Source organism: Leptonychotes weddellii, chromosome 10 (genome assembly GCF_054177405.1).
Source record: "Leptonychotes weddellii isolate Sample4059 chromosome 10, ASM5417740v2, whole genome shotgun sequence".
In the NCBI taxonomy this organism is placed as follows: domain Eukaryota; kingdom Metazoa; phylum Chordata; class Mammalia; order Carnivora; family Phocidae; genus Leptonychotes; species Leptonychotes weddellii.
This window is the reverse complement of record NC_138378.1, coordinates 57,202,214-57,219,048: the sequence shown is the minus strand read 5'-3', so window position 1 is coordinate 57,219,048 and position 16,835 is coordinate 57,202,214. Positions and strand designations below refer to the sequence as shown.

Sequence of the window (16,835 nt, the reverse complement as noted above, 5' to 3'; positions counted from 1 at the left end):
TGGGTGAGGAAGCCAAGAGGCTCAGGGAGTCACGTGCCAACCCAAAATGTCTCCGGGAAGGTCTGCTTGGTCCCCAGCCTTCACAGAGCTCTTTCTACTTGCCAGGATGGCATTCTTAAACCCACCCAGGAATGCCACTCACTCCTTGCTCTCAGGACCACTGCAGTTTGCTCACAACTCAAAGCCATGGACCCCAAATTGCAGGCCTCTGAAGAGTCTCTCCGCAGAGAGGAGATTCCCCGCAGAGAACAGCCCGAAAGCTCAGATCCCAGAGAACAGTCCCTGGAGGTTTTCCCTCTGAGGATGCCACAGCCTGTCGGTGATCCTTTGCGGTCTCCCTCATGATTTTGAAAATTAACATTTGGAGGAAATGGCCAAAAAAGTACTTTGTCCAAGCTATCATCCATCACTGGTGGAGCAGAAGTTGGTGGCACCTCTAGGAAGGGCGATTTGATGACGTATATAAAAATTATGTTTGTGCACCCCATCGACTCCGCAATCCCACTGCTACAGAGGTCTTGGCATGTGTGTGTAAGGTCACTCCTGCAGCGTTTTTTATAATAGCAGAAAATTAGAGACAACTTCTATGTCCATCAACAGGAGGCTGATTAAATAAAGCATAGCACTTCCATAAAAAGGGATAGCGCTGCCACAGAAAGGAACGAGAAGCCCTGTCTGTGCTGTTAAAGAATGAACTCCAAGACAAGTCAGTAAGAAAGCAGAGTGCACACAGTGGACACAAAACGTGTGTTTATGTATAAACACGTGACAGGATACATACATATCCGATGTCCTTTCTGGCTTACGGGGAAGGTGGCAGAGACGGAGGGAGGCTTTTCCCTCTTTACTTTTGGGTCCCTTTGGAAGGCTGACCCATGGGAATATATCATCTAGTCAAAAATAAAATCCAAGTCAACACAAGAATGAAAAGCAATCTTCTCCATTTCCAAATGTCAGCTAGGAGGAGGGCTGGGCTGCTGAGTGCTGGGGGCCTGAGCAGCATTCCCGAGCTGTGGGCCACAGGGCAAGTGGCTCTCCCTCTCCAACCGGGTTTGCACCTGTTCAACCAGAGGTAGAGTTAGGAACCTGCTCCTTCTGAGGGAACTGAGGCCCTCCCTCCATAGTCCCTCCTGGGCTGGTTCCTCGCTCACCTGCAGCTCCCTACTGGGCCCACCCAACTGCTGACTGCGGAGCTCCCCCCAGACGACCTGGCTCTGTTGTTCCTTTCAAGCCCAGAGAAACCAGCTTCCTTCCCAGCAACCCTGAATCTGGAAATATTCCCCAGGGCACACACCTCTCCTCAAAAGAAGGGGCGTGTCCTCTGAACACGAGCTGCTCAAAGTGTGGTCGGTGGACTGTGGTGGGTCTGTGTCTGTCACCCAATTGATAATAATGTGACAAAATAATTTTGAATCTGCTGACTTGAATAATAAAAAAAAAGCTGAGAGGCCGCAGTTTGTGTATCTTACAAAAGTATCAGAGCCCAACAAATTGGGAATTAAAAAAAACACAACAAAACATGAAAGTCATCCCTCACCACATATCGCTTGAGAAGCACTGCCCGGACCCCTTTTACTGCAAAAGAGGGGTCAATATTTGCTGAGGGCCTACTGAGCACCAAGTACTTTATTATACAGTATTCTTTAATCTGCACGGCCCTAAAAGGTAGATATTACTCCCATTTTATAGACGGTAATAAAGATATGCAATATTGCTATGGTCCCAGCCCAAACAACAAAATACCACATTCCACGACATAGCCACCGGACAGGCTGTCTCTCCTGCATCCCATGCAGAGCAGAGCTTCCGGTAGTTTAGAAATAAAGAAGTCTAAGGGCTGTAAACCGTACATTCAAGGGTAATAGTAATTCCAAGTAATAGGACTCTCAAATAGGAATTCCAATAGCAATTCCAAGGGCAGGGATAAGAATTGTTCCTACTGTCACATACTTGTGAGTTTCAGACTGTTCTATAAATTAACACTTCCGGTCTTTCTCAAGCCTTTTTGCGCCCCGCCCCTTCACCCCTGACCCAGGGTCTGTGTTTGGTTTAGCAGACATTCAGTAGGTGTTGGGAACTGAACTGCCTTTCTTTTCTTCCTTGCCCACATCGCTTCCCTCTCTACTCTGCCTTCCTTCCCCTTCTTCTGGCCATCCCACCATTCCCAACTGGCCAATCTATGGGACCGAAGACTATTTTAGAATTAAAAGTTCTAGATTTCCAGTTGTTCAATAAGAATCCAAATGGATTCGAGGCTTTCTTGTTCTTCCTTCTCTGAAGGTAAAACATGGTTTTTTATCATCTTGTCTGAAACCTACTCCCTATCCTGATTTGGGTAAAGTGTTCCAGCTTCTTCCCTCCCAAGAGGCATTAGGAAGACTTTCCTGACAGTGAAAGAGATTCTGGAAGCCTGAGCACGGATTCGTGCAGCCCAGCCCAGCCCCCTGCCCTGGGCAGAGGCCCAGAGGAGGCCACCACTGAATGTCCCCTCAGACTCCCGACCCACCTGGTTTTGAAGGCCTCTGGCAGCTAGCTTCCCATCTGCTCTCAGGGTGCCAGGTCACAGGGACCCACTTCAAAGATACCTGCCCCTTCCCCAGAAACCACATTTGCAGGGCGGAGCCCCCTCTCCACAGCCTGCTGATCCGCAGTCAGAAACCTGGGGCCGGCCAGGTACGCCCTTCCCCACAAAGTCAAATGGGGACACAGTGGTCTCTGCAGCTGCTTACCACACAGGACCGCAGAGGGCTGGGAGCTTCTAACCAGAGAGAGAGGAGGAAGAGGCCAAAACTAGTGAGAGGCCACCTGCCTCGAATACACCCCCTCTAACTCCAACTGAAGAAATGCTCAGAACAATCTCCAGTTGAGGAAAAAAAAAAAAATCATTTAGTTAAAAAAAAAAAAGATGGGGGTGACTACAGATTAAGAGACTCTAGATGGATGGATAAATAGAAGAGCAGACGTGTGATAAAGTAAGTATAGTTTAATTTTGCTGAATGTTTGAAATTTTCATAAAAAAAATACTGGGGGAGGGCGCCTGGGTGGCTCAGATGGTTAAGCGTCTGCCTTCGGCTCAGGTCATGATCCCGGAGTCCTGGGATCGAGTCCCGCATCGGGCTCCCCGCTCTGCGGGAAGTCTGCTTCTCCCTCTGCCTCTCTCTCTCTCATGAATAAGTAAATAAAATCTTTAAAAAAAAAAAAAATACTGGGGGAGAAAAGAGACACCCAAACTACCAGGCAAATGCAATGTGTAGGATTCCCAATTGTAGCAAATGAACTGTAAAATTAAATCATTAAAATTGGGGGGTGGTGTGTGTGATAATGGCATTATGGTTTTGTTTTTTCAAAAGAGATCTTATTTGGCCAAAAAAGAAAGGATTATACAATGGATTACATAAAAATAGAAAACTGCAAAAAAAAAAAAAGAGAGAGAGAGAGAAAGAAATTTCAACCCACTATCTAAACCATCATCCCATCTCACACAAAATCATCTTGTCCATGACATTCTGACTTACTGAAATCCTAATTTCTCTTTAGAATTCCTTTAATGTAACAGATCTCTGATCTTAATTAAGAAAAATGACTTTTTTTTTACGGATCCCGCACTGGCTCCTCATGGTCACCACTTCTTTATGTATGTGCTTACACACTACTGTAAATAAATCTCTTCGCGGGCGCCCAGGTGGCTCAGTTGGTTAAGCAACTGCCTTCGGCTGAGGTCATGATCCCGGAGTCCTGGGATCGAGTCCCACATCGGGCTCCCGGCTCAGCAGGGAGCCTGCTTCTCCCTCTGACCCTCTGCCCTCTCATGCTGTTTCTCTGTCTCTCTCTCTTTCTCTCAAATAAAAAAAAAAAAAAATCTCTTCGCAACTGAAAGAAAAAAAGAGTTCTTATTAATAAGTACCTACTTCAGTATTCAGTGCGGGGGGCGGGGATAGGTTGGGGTGTAGCTCAAACAAGATCATTCTTGAGTTCATAACCACTGACGCTGGTTAATGGATACATGGTATTCATTGTTCTGCTTTTCTGAGGTTTTGGAAATTTTTCATAGTATTCATTTCTTTTTCTTTAACCACTTGGATGTGTTCTTTGTTTTTACATGAACCAAGTCCATCACAGCCAGCCACACTCTGGGGTTCCCCTGCTCCATCCTGACCAAATCTAAACCGGATGCGTTTGAGAGAAAATGTACAAACAGTGGCAACTATCTTCCCCCTGGGCAGGAGCAGCCTCCCCAGAGAAGAGGGGGGAAGGGCCCCTCTGCCTGAGCATCTCCTGACCCTTCACTCTCACCAGACCCCAAAGAGGACCCCCCAGAGGGTCCTCCCCTCCTGCCCCCTGGACTGAAATAGATGGTCTGGGAGTGGTTTTTAGTTTCTGTAGGAAACCCTGCAGATACAAGCAGGGCTCAGGGCCTCAGTTTGTAAAATGGGGTTCAACTGGGGTTTGGCTCCCCCTCTCAATACGTTCCCTCTCCTCTCCCCACATAGGTACTGTTGAAGCTTCTGGACACTGACTGTAAGAGTCTAATAGGCCAAGTTGTACAATAAGAATCTCCCTCCTGGGTTGAAGGGGGTCAGTGCTATACTGCTCCAAAAAAACAGGCCCTCAATCCCTCGGGTGATCAAGGAACCCTGAGGAGAGAATCAAAATAGCAGACAATCCAAAAAATGCTCTACGCATAGGTTTGGGAGTCATTTATTTTCCTTCCTCGTGTGCATCTGTGTGTGTGCCTGCGTGTGCGTTGGGATAGTGTATCCAGATTTAACAGTGGGAGAAAAAGCATTTGCAGAACCAAACTCAAAAGTTGGCAGAAGAGACCCCACTGCACCCCTCAGTCTCCCTCCTTGTGCCAGGCAGTCCCCACAGTGAAGCCAAGCCAGGGGCCTCATGCCCCGCCCCCACCTTCCCTAGTAGTAGACTTGGTGGCAGGAACTGAGGCTTGCATACAGGCTTTGCCACATACACATTATGCGACCTCTTTGGGCCTTGGTGTCCTGATGTCTAAAATGGAGACAATAACTCCTGCTCTCCCCATAAGGTTGTTTACAAGAATTTAAAAAAAATAGGGAAAGCATTTTATAACCATACCATACCATTTATAAACTGTATCATATCAGTGTTTCCCAATAATGCTTCATAGAATATGGTCAAGGCAAGTTTGAAAAATGTGCTATTTATACTCCAACCTTGGCTTGTACATCATAGGCAAGTGAACATATTAAAGGCTCTGAAGGGGCGCCTGGGTGGCTCAGTCGGTTAAGCGTCTGCCTTCAGTTTGTGTTGTGATCCCAGGGACCTGGGATCAAGCCCCAAATCGGGCTCCCTGCTTGGCGGGGAGTCTGCTTCTCCCTCGCCCCTTCTTCCACTCGTGCTCTCACTCATTCTCTCTCTCTCTCAAATAAATAACTAAAATCTTTAAAAAAATAAATAAATAAACATAAAGGCTCTGAAAAGTCCTACAGTTTAAAAAAAAAGTCTGTTTACCACTATTGAATCTATTAGGTCCAGTTTCTTTACTTTTTGGGCTCCCTAAGTTCTTTCTTCTTGGGATACCAATTAACTTTGTAATCTCCTTGAGACCTCTAAAAAGCTGTTTAGGAAATACAGACCCATATGAATTTGAGGAGGTCAGGTTCCTGTCTTGGCCCAGCATGTTCCTCTGTGGGGCCAAACTTACTCAGATTCCCATAACTTACCCAGGCCCCAGTGCTCTTTGTGTGGGTCCGTTTCCATTCCCACCCTCAGAAGCCCCACCCCACTACATTGCCCCTCACGGGGGACAGAAGAAGCACCTGCAATCTCTCTATTCTGCCCTGGGAGAGGAGGGTTCACCTGCTTCTCCCTTTAGCTCTGGCCACTCCCCCTCACTGCCATGCTCAGACTGATCTCAAAGCCCCAACCTGACTGTCCGCCCATCTCTGTCACCCTACCCCCCTCAGTGTCCTTCTATCCTCCCTCCTCATTGGGCAAACACACTCTGCCCTTCCCAATACCAGCCTGAGGCCAGCACATATTCTGCTGCTTCCCCAAAACTCCTTTTCCTCTGAGCTCCTCCATCTACCACACGATTGCCCTCTGGTCACCTCTCTGCCCCGCCATCCCTTTAGGCAACTCCTCAGGCTGGGATTTTGTGCTACACATCATTAAGAGGTTAACAGTGCGAGTGGTTAAAAGGATATACTCAGAAGCCTGGGTTCAGATCCTGCTTCTACCACTTATTGACTGGATGATCAAGTTATTTAACTTCTCAGGGTCTCTGTTTCCATTATTTGCAAGTGGGGCAAACAAGAGTGCCTGCTTCATGGGGTTGCTGGGAGGAATTAATGAGTTGACTGAAGTGCTTAGTAGGACAATGCCTGGCACACAGTGAGTGCTGGGTAAGTGTTAGCTATGACTATTATTATGATGATGATTCCACAGGCTGGGCAGTCTTTAAACCTCTTCATATCTGCATTCACTGACTCCTTGCCTCCTTCCACAAGGCTCTAAAGGGGTGGTGCACAAAGAGGGCTCAGGGGAGGCTCTCCAGGCTGAGCTGTGGGCACCAGAACAGGATTTGAGGCTGGAGACTGGGGCGGGGTGTTCCCAGACTGCCACATCAGGGTGCTTTCCCGCCCCAGTTATAAGAGCCCAGCCCAGCCAAACCAGCCCTACCGCCAAGGCCACCGAGTGCCAGGGCTAGATGGGTCCCGAGTCCGACCACAGATGAGGAAACTGAGGCTTACCAGGCCTCTTTCCCACTTCACCCCCCCCCCCCCAACGCGCGCTCGCCAATGCAACCCTGTCTGCTGTGGACAGAGCACCGTTGTCAACTGGACTCGGGGGCGGGGGGAAGGAGGGGACGGCAAGCAGAGACAAATAGCCTTCACCTGGTGGAGTTGCGGGACCGGGGGCGGGGTGGAGGGATGGCGCAAGAATCCAGCCCTTGCCCTGGGCTGATTCGTGCCGATACCACCATTTCACAGTAGACCGAGTTGCCCACATGATCCCAAAGGGCAGGGAGCGAGAGCCGTTTCTCTCTCTCTCCCCCAAAGCGCCCAAACCTGCATGTGGTTTTTCTCCTGGGGCATAAGAACCTTCCTAATTACCCTGATTGCTCCTACAACCAGCACTACAGGAAGGGTAATACCGAAGGCGGCCGTCGCCGGCCCGGGGGGCAGTCGGGGCCCGCTTCCTGGAGGAGGAGGCGCGTTTCGCGCGCCGGGTGCTCGGAAGCCAGCACTTCCCTCACTCACCCGTGTCCAGAGAGGTGAACACGGCGCTCGGGCTGGTTCGCCGGTTGCCCCCGCCGCCGGGCATGACCAGCGTCTGCAGCTGCCGGACCAGCTCGGGCATGCGGTCCCAGTGGCCCTCCGCGCGGCAGCGCTCCAGCTCGCTCTCCATCTTCAGGTGGGAGCCGTGCGCGCCCTTCGCAGCCATCTTCGCGCGGGCGCTGTCATGGGAGGTGCGGCCGAGAAGTGGAGACCCGGCCGGGGGCGGCGTCCCGGCTGGGGCGCACACGCGGGCGGGGGCGGCCGGGGCCCGGGCGGCAGCGGGGGCCCTGGCGGCGGCGGGCGGGCGGCGGCGGCGGCAGCAACAGCAGCAGCGGCGCCCAGCGCACCGCCCGGCGCCTCCGGGCTGGGGCTCCGGCTGCGCGGCCCGGACGCGTCCAGGAGCAGCCTCCGCCTCTGCTGCAGCAGCTCCTGGCGCTGCTGCCGCCGCTGCTGCTGCCGCTGCTGCCACAGCCCCCGCCCCGGGCCCGGGCGCCGCCAGCTGCGGACCCGCCCCTGGCCCCTGCTCCACCTCCGCGGGGGCGTGGCGCGGCCTCCGCGAGCCGGGCGCGCGGGCGGCCCCCGCGGCCACAGCAGCCAGGCGCGCGACGAGCGCTCGCGGCCGCTCCGCCGCCCTCGCCAGGCCCCCGTCGCCGCCGCCGCCCCCGCCGACTCGGCGCTCACTTTAATACTTCGCGGGGCCCCGGCGCCCTAGGGCGCCTCGCTCCCCGCCCCCTCCCCATCCCATCCGGGCTCTTGGCCTGGGGACCCCCCCCGCCCCGACGCCCCGGCTTTGTGTGGTGGCGTCGTCACCAGCGCTGCCCCCGGCACGTCACAAATCCGGGGAGAGGCCGGCCGGCCCGTCGCCCCCGCCTGCGAGAGTGAGCCTCCCCGGGAGCCGGCCCTGTTGGGATGCGCGCCCCTGCGCGCCACCCTCCGGGGTGCTCGGGCCGGGGGCGGGGGGCGGCGGCCGGGGGCGGTGCGCAACAGGCGGGTTCCGAGCCCCTGCACTCTCGGGGCGCCGGCACCCGGAGAGACTTTTCATTTTCTTTTTTAACATTGGAGTTCCTCTTTCCACCCTGACTCACTCGCACGACCTGGCTGGCCTGCCCTCTGCGGACTCCCGTTACCCTAGAATTCTTAAAGGTGTTAAGCTGTTTTCCAACGTGGTATTTCTTAATTCTGGTGTCTGAAGGCTGTGATCAAAACTCAGGGCAGGGCTTAGCCTGGCGCTGTGGGGGACTAAGAAGTTCAAGGGATTACAGGGTGGCTTGAAGGAGAAGGGACTGGTTAGGACGGCCCCGCCTCCGGAGCGGCTTGCAGTCCAGTGTGGGGATTGAGGCCAACATACTAGAAATCACAGCGAGACCAAAAAAAATTCCGCTGTGTGTAAGTGATATATTGCATACTGCAGACGGAAGACTCCAAAAGGAAAGTCGGGGCAAGCTTTTAACTATAGTACAGACTCCTAAGGGGTGTCCACCTTGACTGTGGGAATACGCTCCACCATTTTCAGTGTCAGGAGACTCCACTGCTTGGTGCTTCTGGACAACGGTAACTGTGGTAAGGTTTCTGTCAAGCAGAGCTCAGGCTCCCGGTGCCTAGGCCCCCGGGGCCCTTTGCTACCTGGGATTATCTGGTGAAGGCCACTCTTCTGCTCCCCACCCCCACAACGCCCCGGTGGGTGGATACCCTCCAATCCAGGTTCCAAATGCAGCTCCGTTCCTTGCTGGGGGACAGCATTTCCTGACCTTCGCTGCTGCACTGAGCACCCTGGGGTCTGTTCTGAACTCACAGGGGCCAGGAAATAGACAAAGGAAAACAGGGACAACTCTGGCAGTTGGAATTTAGGACTGGTTTACTCCATTTACACAAACACCGGGCCTATTCCTGTCACCTCCTCTAACTGGCATTTGGTTAGCCTTGGGCTGGCCTTGCTGGTCACCAGAACCAGCTTTCAGTTGGAGAGAGCTGTGCATGTCCTTTGGATGAGGGTGTCCTGAGAATACACTGTGACCTGTCCTAGGTCTGACATGCCCCCAGAGTCAGCCCTGGTGTGGGCAGGGGACAGCAGAGTTGAGGAGGGGAAGGCACCCCTGATAGAAATAAGGAAACTTCCCCTCCTCCCCTTTTTCTCCCTAATCCTTTGCCAACCCTGCCCCCAGGTTGCAGGATTCCAGGGAACTAACTGAATTGCCGCTTGTTCCTTTGAGTCTTGCTCCAAGATTTGTGTGAGTATGGGGCATGGGAGAGAGGAACACAATATCGTGGTTAGAACTTAAAATGAGCTGCTCCCCAACACTGCAGCCACACTCCTGATCCCTTTGTGGTTCTATTCCAGCAGAGATAAGCCCCCAGCCTGCTAGTGACCAGCATTTTTCAGGGGAGTAAGAGACTGTAGGAATGAGAGCAAAGAACAGCCATGATTGTATTAGGGATATTTACCAAAATAAAAGGCATGTAGAAAGTGTGGTGGTTGTTTTTATTTTTTATTTATTTTTATTTTTTTAAGATTTTATTTATTTATTTGAGAGAGAGAATGAGATAGAGAGAGCATGAGAGGGGGGAGGGTCAGAGGGAGAAGCAGACTCCCTGTTGAGCAGGGAGCCCTATGCGGGACTCGAACCCAGGACTCCAGGATCATGACCTGAGCCAAAGGCAGTTGCTTAACCAACTGAGCCACCCAGGCGCCTGGTTGTTTTTATTTTTTAATAATCTGAAATCTCTCAGATGAGAGTTTAGGACAAATTCTGATAAAGATTGTCATCCTTGCCGGCTGGAAAATGCTACCAAAATAACTTCCTGATCAAAAGAAGCTGGGTTGATTACTTAACAGAGTGAGGGAGGGCACTGCCTGGCAGCTTAGCACCTCAGAGAGAGTATTGGAGTTCACAGGAGGTAAATCGACCTGCTAAGAAAGGTGTAATTTTAGGAAGCAACAAAGATGGTACCGAATGAGGGACCAGCCAAGCTGACAGAAGACTCCACTAGTTGAGCTGCTGCCCCTCGACAGGGTGGGGAGGCTCTTGTCACTGGATCACAAGAGAACCTGTAGTAAGCTATGGGTCTCGATTCTCACGCAGTTAAGGGCTTGGAGAAATTTCTCATGTACTTATAGGTTGAAGGTCTATGATATTTGGTTAGGCCCAAAATGGGAGGGTACTGAAGAGCTAATCTGAATTCAGAAAATGTCTGTTCATGTTTGGGTTTCCAGGGAAAAGGTTTGGTTAGCAAGGACTTGGGTAGGTCAAATGAATGGCGTGCACATTTCAGAGAAGTTGGGACTATTCTGTCTGCAGTGGCCAATGAGACCCAAGGATCCTCATAATGTCTTAGTTATTGACCAGAAACCCTTTGCACAGCTCGTTGTCTGAGTAAGGGATTTTCCTCCTTGGGATGTCTTGTCTTGGGAAGGATACTTCCTTGACAAATTGTCAGCTTTTCTATGGAACCCTTAATGCTGTCTCTGAGCTAAAAGAGCAAGCAGTAGATGAATCAGCATCGGAGCTCACCTCAACTTTGAACACAACAAAAGATTATCCACCTATTGAATAAGAATAGAATTACAGGGCAATGTAAGGCTCTTGAGGTTCTGGTTGAGGATTTGTGAAATGTAGGAGGGCAATTCAGTAAACTGAGGCATAGTGGTCATCCAGGTACTATTGCTGATTTTCCCTGGAGAGGACAAGTATTAATTTTTGATTTAAAGAGACACCAAAGAGGGGCACCTGGCTGGCTCAGTTGGTGGAGTGTGCGACTCTTGATTTTGGGGTTGTGAGTTCAAGCCCCATGTTGAGTGTAGAGATTACTTAAAAATAAAATCTTAAAAAAATAGACATCAAAGAAAACACAACATAGATCTACAACTGTGAAACACATGATCTCTGTGGGCCTTGAAGATAGAATAGTACTTGAGTTTAATCCTAATGGGAAGCAGGCAGTGTCTAATTTGTAGCCCTGGGGTCCTAAACAAATCTGTATTCCTGCCCACTGGGTTTTTCAACTGAGAGGATAGGAGTATCACAAAGACTGGGACAAGGTATGAGACTCCTTTCTCTTTAAGGCTTTTGATTATTAGTTTTATTCCTCCTTTTATTGCCTTGTTTTAGAGGCTATTAGGCAGGTTTGGGTAGAGATTGAACCTTGATGGGTTTAGCTCCAGTAGAGTATCAGAATTTTTGCTGATAAAAGATTTTCAATCTGCTTGATTTACACACAGAAGTACTCATAAATCATTATCCGAATGAGCCAGGATCTTATTATGAATAAGGAAGTCCTCTGGGACCAAACCAGAAGGAAGCGACCATCAGGGAAAGCATTTAATATGGCAGTTCCATTCACACAGTAAATCCCTTGCTATTAAGTTAATGAGTGTGGTGTTCCTTGGTTAAAGGTTTGAGGCTGATGGTCATGCGCTGGAGCCTGGGGAAGGCATGGTAAGGATAAATGTATGACTGGGGTAGTCTGAAGACTCCACGGAAAAGGTTGTGCAGTAGTGGGGTCAGGTTTAAGATTGATACTATCCCGCCCATATCAGTAAAACATTTGTAGGTTGTCCTTTAATTTTCAGAGAAATGTTTCCTTGTGGGTTTAAGAGTAGAATGAGAAACTGAACACCTTCATTGATATCTTCATCGTTCATTTCTTAGTTCTAGAACTCTTTTCAAAATATTCAGCAGGGTTTGGGAGGTCTGGCCTTGGGGCTCTTTCCCATTATACTTTTTTTTTTTAGATTTTATTTATTTGACAGAGACAGAGACAGCGAGAGCAGGAACACAAGCAGGGGGAGCGGGAGAGGGAGAAGCAGGCTCCCCGCGGAGCAGGGAGCCCGATGGCGGGGCTCGATCCCAGGACTCTGGGATCATGACCTGAGCCGAAGGCAGACGCTTAAAGACTGAGCCACCCAGGCGCCCTTTCCCATTCTACTTTTGCTTGCACATTATTGCTCCTCTATTTCTGGTTCAAGGCCATTCACAAAAAGTAAGAGAGCGAGCAGGGTCACATCTGCTTCAGGATCAACTCCTGCATGCTGTTGATAGGTATTAACCTACTCCTGAGGTCTCCATCACACTTCTCCTTTTTTGGCTTGAAAAACTGAACCAGAGCACAATCTATTTTCATAGGAAAGACAGAGGATAGCCTCCAAAAGACCCTGACCAACTCCATAGCTTTTCTAAACCCGTTCGGTTCCCTGTGCAATTGAAGGCCTTTTTAGTCACCATCGGGGGTCTTCCCATTCTGACTTTTTCATTGAACTCCTTGCATCTGCCGTTCCTACTCACATAGGAATGAATTGAAATATATGTGGCTGCTCTGGGCTATAAGTTCCTCAAATGATTCTAAATTTCTCTGTAATGTTTTCTCTCTGTTGTCTAGGCCCTGCAGAGTCTCTGATGATGGCTTTCAGCTGAGAATGAAATCAGAGCTTAAAATCTACCATAAGAGGTTTTCTCTGTCCCGCAGGAGGTTTACTTTAAAGAGGTAAGTGAGCTTTGGGGTACCTGGCTGGCCAGGACGGAGGGGGAGTGGGTCAGAGGAAGAGAGGGATAGCAGGACATGGAGGAGCATAGCATGGGGGAAGAAGATAGTAGGCTTGAATTGTGGTTTGGGGGAAATCTAAAAGATTTAACTTGTTCACATTTTTCTTTTGCTTTGGCCAAGCAATCCATCAAGGGAGTAATTTTGCAATTCAGTTTCTTTTGGATGCTTCCTTGTGCTAATAAAAAATAATGAAGACCATTGGATGCTTGGAATTATGTTGCCTTTACGTTCTAAGGCACCTCTCAAGTAAATAATTTTGTTCATATCAAAACTCCCTCGTGGTGGCCACTGTAATTCTAAATTATCCTTGGTGAAATGATGCTATTTGGAAAGATAAGTGCACAAATTTGGCTATAGCATAAATACATGTAAGAAGCAAAAGTCTGGCCCGAGGAAGGCATGGACTGAGGTTAATACTGAGACAGAGCCATGAGAGGCTGGAAATGGTCAGTCAAGAGTCATTTGTGCATCCTGTGGCTCAGAGCTCCCAATGTCACAGCTAGACCTTCTCCATCTGCAACTCCGATGAATTTATACTTCCCAGCAGATAGGATATGTGGAGAGATCTTTGCTGAACCTCAAAACAAGTCTGAGGAAAGTTCTCATAAGTGGCCCAAGAAAAAATTTGTCCCTGGGCCAGGTTAGGGACATACTTATTGGGACCCATATCTGTCCTTGCCACTGTCAACTTGGCTCTTACAGATGCACAACCAAAAATGAACAGGATGGAAATAGACAAGGAGTAGTGTCATTCGTAATAAGGCAGATATCGACCGAGGAGAAAAGATTTTCCAATATGGTCAGATAATCAAAGGATTCCTAAAAGGGGTTCCTTATTCCTGGAGACAAATAGACCCTGTATTTGGGGAGCTCAGGCCCAAGGCAAGATTTACATCTCTCACTGCCGTGGTCTAAAAGACTCCTGAGGGGCTCGAGGGCCTCAGAGGAGCATCCTTTCTGAGTCAGGGTCTTGACCACAGTGGCGAGGAGGTCTTGGCAGGCCTCATAATCGAATGCTGCTTCCCAAAAACAGTGTCAGAACAACTTTGTGAGAGTGCAAAGCTGAGTTTGTTCTGATCGCAGGAAAGGAAAACACAGCTCTGCCTAGTCATAGTAACGTCTGTATTGGGGGGCCACATCGGGATATTTATGAAGGGTTGGGTCTATTTTAAGGCAGCTTTACCAGTGCTTGATTGGGACTGGGCACGAATCATGATACAGTAGGTGGGTATCGGTGGACGGCACAAGGTGAGGGTTTCGAGGCAAGGGTTTCAAAGAGTCTTAGAGAATAAAAAGTGGTTAGATGCAGTCTATTGAAAAGTTGCAAAGTTCGTTGAAAAGGTTACTTCTTGGGGCGCCTGGGTGGTTCCATCTGTTGAGCGTCTGCCTTTGACTCAGGGCATGATCCCAGGATCCTCCTGCTCAGCATGGAGCCTGCTTCTCCCTCTCCCTCCGCTCCTTCCCCCTCTCCTGCTCTCTCTCTCTCAAATAAATAAATAAAATCTTGAAAAGAAAAGGTTACTTCTTGAGGGGCGCCTGACTGACTCAGTTGGTAAAATGTGCAACTCTTGATCTTAGGGTCATGTGGGTTCAAGCCCCACATTGGGTGTAGAGATTACTGAGAAAAATAAAAAAGGTTACTTCTTGAAATTTCTGCAAAAAACAATAGTTGTTTACAACTTTTCTCATCCCAGGCAAGAGTTTCCTACCCTCGAAAACTCATGTCAATGTCAACAGTAAGCTGAGTGCAGGTGGTTTTGATTCTTCCTGTGTACTGATGCAAAGAAGTATTATGTTTGTTTATTACCACATCCCCTTACCCCAGCAAATCACTCTGGTTTATACTCATTGTGACAGTGCTGGGATTAATTAGACCCTCCAGAGGTGGAGACATCCCCTCCCCACCTCTACTCACCTCTTCTCTCATACTCTTGTATTTGCCATTCGGGGCCCCCCAGAGCCTTTTGTTCCCAACAGGAACCCTGAAAACCCTAAATTTCTTCATAGCTAACAGTCCTTTCATGCACTCAGATCATCAGTGTGTGTGATACAGAGCCTGCCCTGTCTTCTGTAGTCACGTGGCCCACCGTCCTTACATTTGGACATAAGCTTTCACTTATGACGGAGGTTGTTGGCTCATAGCATTTCTGGCCCATGCTGTCTCATGTCTTAACGATTAGTACTGTAGACTGGCCAGCCGAACCAGCCCTCCTAGAATGTTGCCATGAAAACTCTGCTGGCTGTACGATCGGTCTTTCCCTTTGACAACTGCCAGAAAAACTGCAGGTAATCATTAGGTGAGGGATAAGGCCCTTACAAAGGCGAGCTTCAAAACCATGACTCCTTTATGCTTTTGCACTCAGTAATTATCACGTTCATTTTAGAATCCTAGAATATTAAAAAGTTTTCTCAGGCCTGGGAGATGAGAGCTCCAGGATGTCTTCTATCCCCACTCCTCCTCCATTTCATGATTGAGATACTAGCACCTTCTCCATGCACTCACTTCCCTCCCATCACCTGGGTCCCTTCTGTTCCCTGGGGTCCCAGAGGACTCCTGCTTCTCCTCGGTGCCTTCTGTGCCATCTTGCAGGACTGCCACAGTGGGGACCCACTCCATTGGGCCCACACTTTCTCCTAGCCTTTGCCAGTGCTGGTTCTCTGCCCAGATTCTGCTATCCTGGAGGTGAGAAGTCAGTCAGCCCAACCCAGGAGCGCTCAGAGCCTTTCAGCTCATGTTAGCTGGTCTGATTTTAAGCTCCACCACTCCTAAGGCCAACCTGAGTGTCTGCCCTTCAGTGATTATAGCAGTTTTAGGCCTTAAAATGTAGCTTTGCTCTATCTGCTTTTCAAATCCTTCTTTTCTTTTTCAGATTTTTTTTTTTTTTTTTTTAAGTAATCTCTCTGCCCAACCTGGGGCTCAAACTCACAACCCTGAGATCAGGAGTCACATGCTCCACCGACTGAGCCAGCCAGGTGCCCCCTTTCTTTCTTTTCTACCTTTATAAAAACATGTTTGTTGTGAAAAATAACACAATTAAAGGAAAGTGCATAAAACATAATTATTATGAAGCGCTTTCATTAACTACCACCTAGAAAAAAGTAGGGTTTTACCAGCATCCCAGAAGCCCCCAGTATATCCCTTCCCAAATACAACCCTGTTCTTTCTAAATGTAACTACTGGCCTTTTATGGTAATTACTTCAATGCTTTTTTTGGTAATTACTTTCGTTCTTTTATAGTTAATTACTTTTCATTGCTTACTCCCAGCTTCCCTCTTCCCTTTGTCTCTTTCTTTCTGTCTTTCTCTCTCTCTCTCTCTTTCTTTCTTATTGAAGTATAACGACATACAATGTTATACAAGTTTTGGGGTACAACGTGTTGATTTTTTTCTAACCTCTGATAAAGGATATCCGATTTAGAAAAATCCTTTTAATCATAGTTTGCTAAAAGTTTGTTTTTCTTTTAATGATGATTGGAATTGAATTTTATGAAATTTTTTCTATTTATTGAGCAGTCATATTATTTTCTTCCTTCAAGTTTACTTATATGGTGAACTATTTTGATTTTCCAATGTTGAAGCATCCTTGTATTTCTAGAATAAGATCAACTTAGTTGTATCTGTTTCCTGTTGCTTCTGTAACAAATTCCCAAATACACAGTGTCTTAAAATACCACACCTTTATTATCTTACAATTTTTGAGGTCAGAAATCCAGAGTGGGTCCTGTGGGCTAAATCAAAGTGTTGGCAGAGCTGCAGTTCTCCTGGAGGCTCTAGGGGAGAATACATTTCCTTGCCTTTTCCTGTTTCTAGAGGCTAGCTGCATTCCTTGGCTGGTGGTCCCTTCTTCCATCTTCAAAGCCCATCACTCCAATCTCTGCCTCCATCGGTACATCTCTCTGACTCTGACCCTCCTGTTTCCCTCTTAAGAGGACTCTTGTGATTACATTGGGCTTTGCAAAGTCCCTTTTGACATGTAAGATGACATTGTCACAGGGTTTTGAGGATTAGGAAATAAACATCTTTAGGAGCTATTATACTGTC

The 16,835-nt window shown here is 48.7% G+C and overlaps 1 protein-coding gene and 1 long non-coding RNA gene across 5 annotated transcripts in view; one reads left to right on the top strand and one right to left on the bottom strand.

Moving 5' to 3' along the window:
- Positions 1-7,551, bottom strand: part of TTC7A (tetratricopeptide repeat domain 7A) — a 117,567-nt gene extending 110,016 nt beyond the window's left edge. Inside the window, exon 1 of the mRNA XM_081833504.1 lies at positions 7,239-7,551. Coding sequence (XP_081689630.1) covers positions 7,239-7,422 — 184 coding nt within the window. The 5' untranslated portion in view covers positions 7,423-7,551. The remainder of the gene's footprint in view (positions 1-7,238) is intronic.
- LOC145723890 (uncharacterized) overlaps positions 7,220-16,835 on the top strand; it is a 1,084,435-nt gene continuing 1,074,819 nt past the window's right edge. For all 4 annotated transcript variants that reach the window (XR_014149272.1, XR_014149271.1, XR_014149274.1 and 1 more), the window contains exons 1-2: positions 7,220-7,392; positions 12,630-12,734. This is a non-coding gene — a long non-coding RNA (uncharacterized LOC145723890). The remainder of the gene's footprint in view (positions 7,393-12,629; positions 12,735-16,835) is intronic.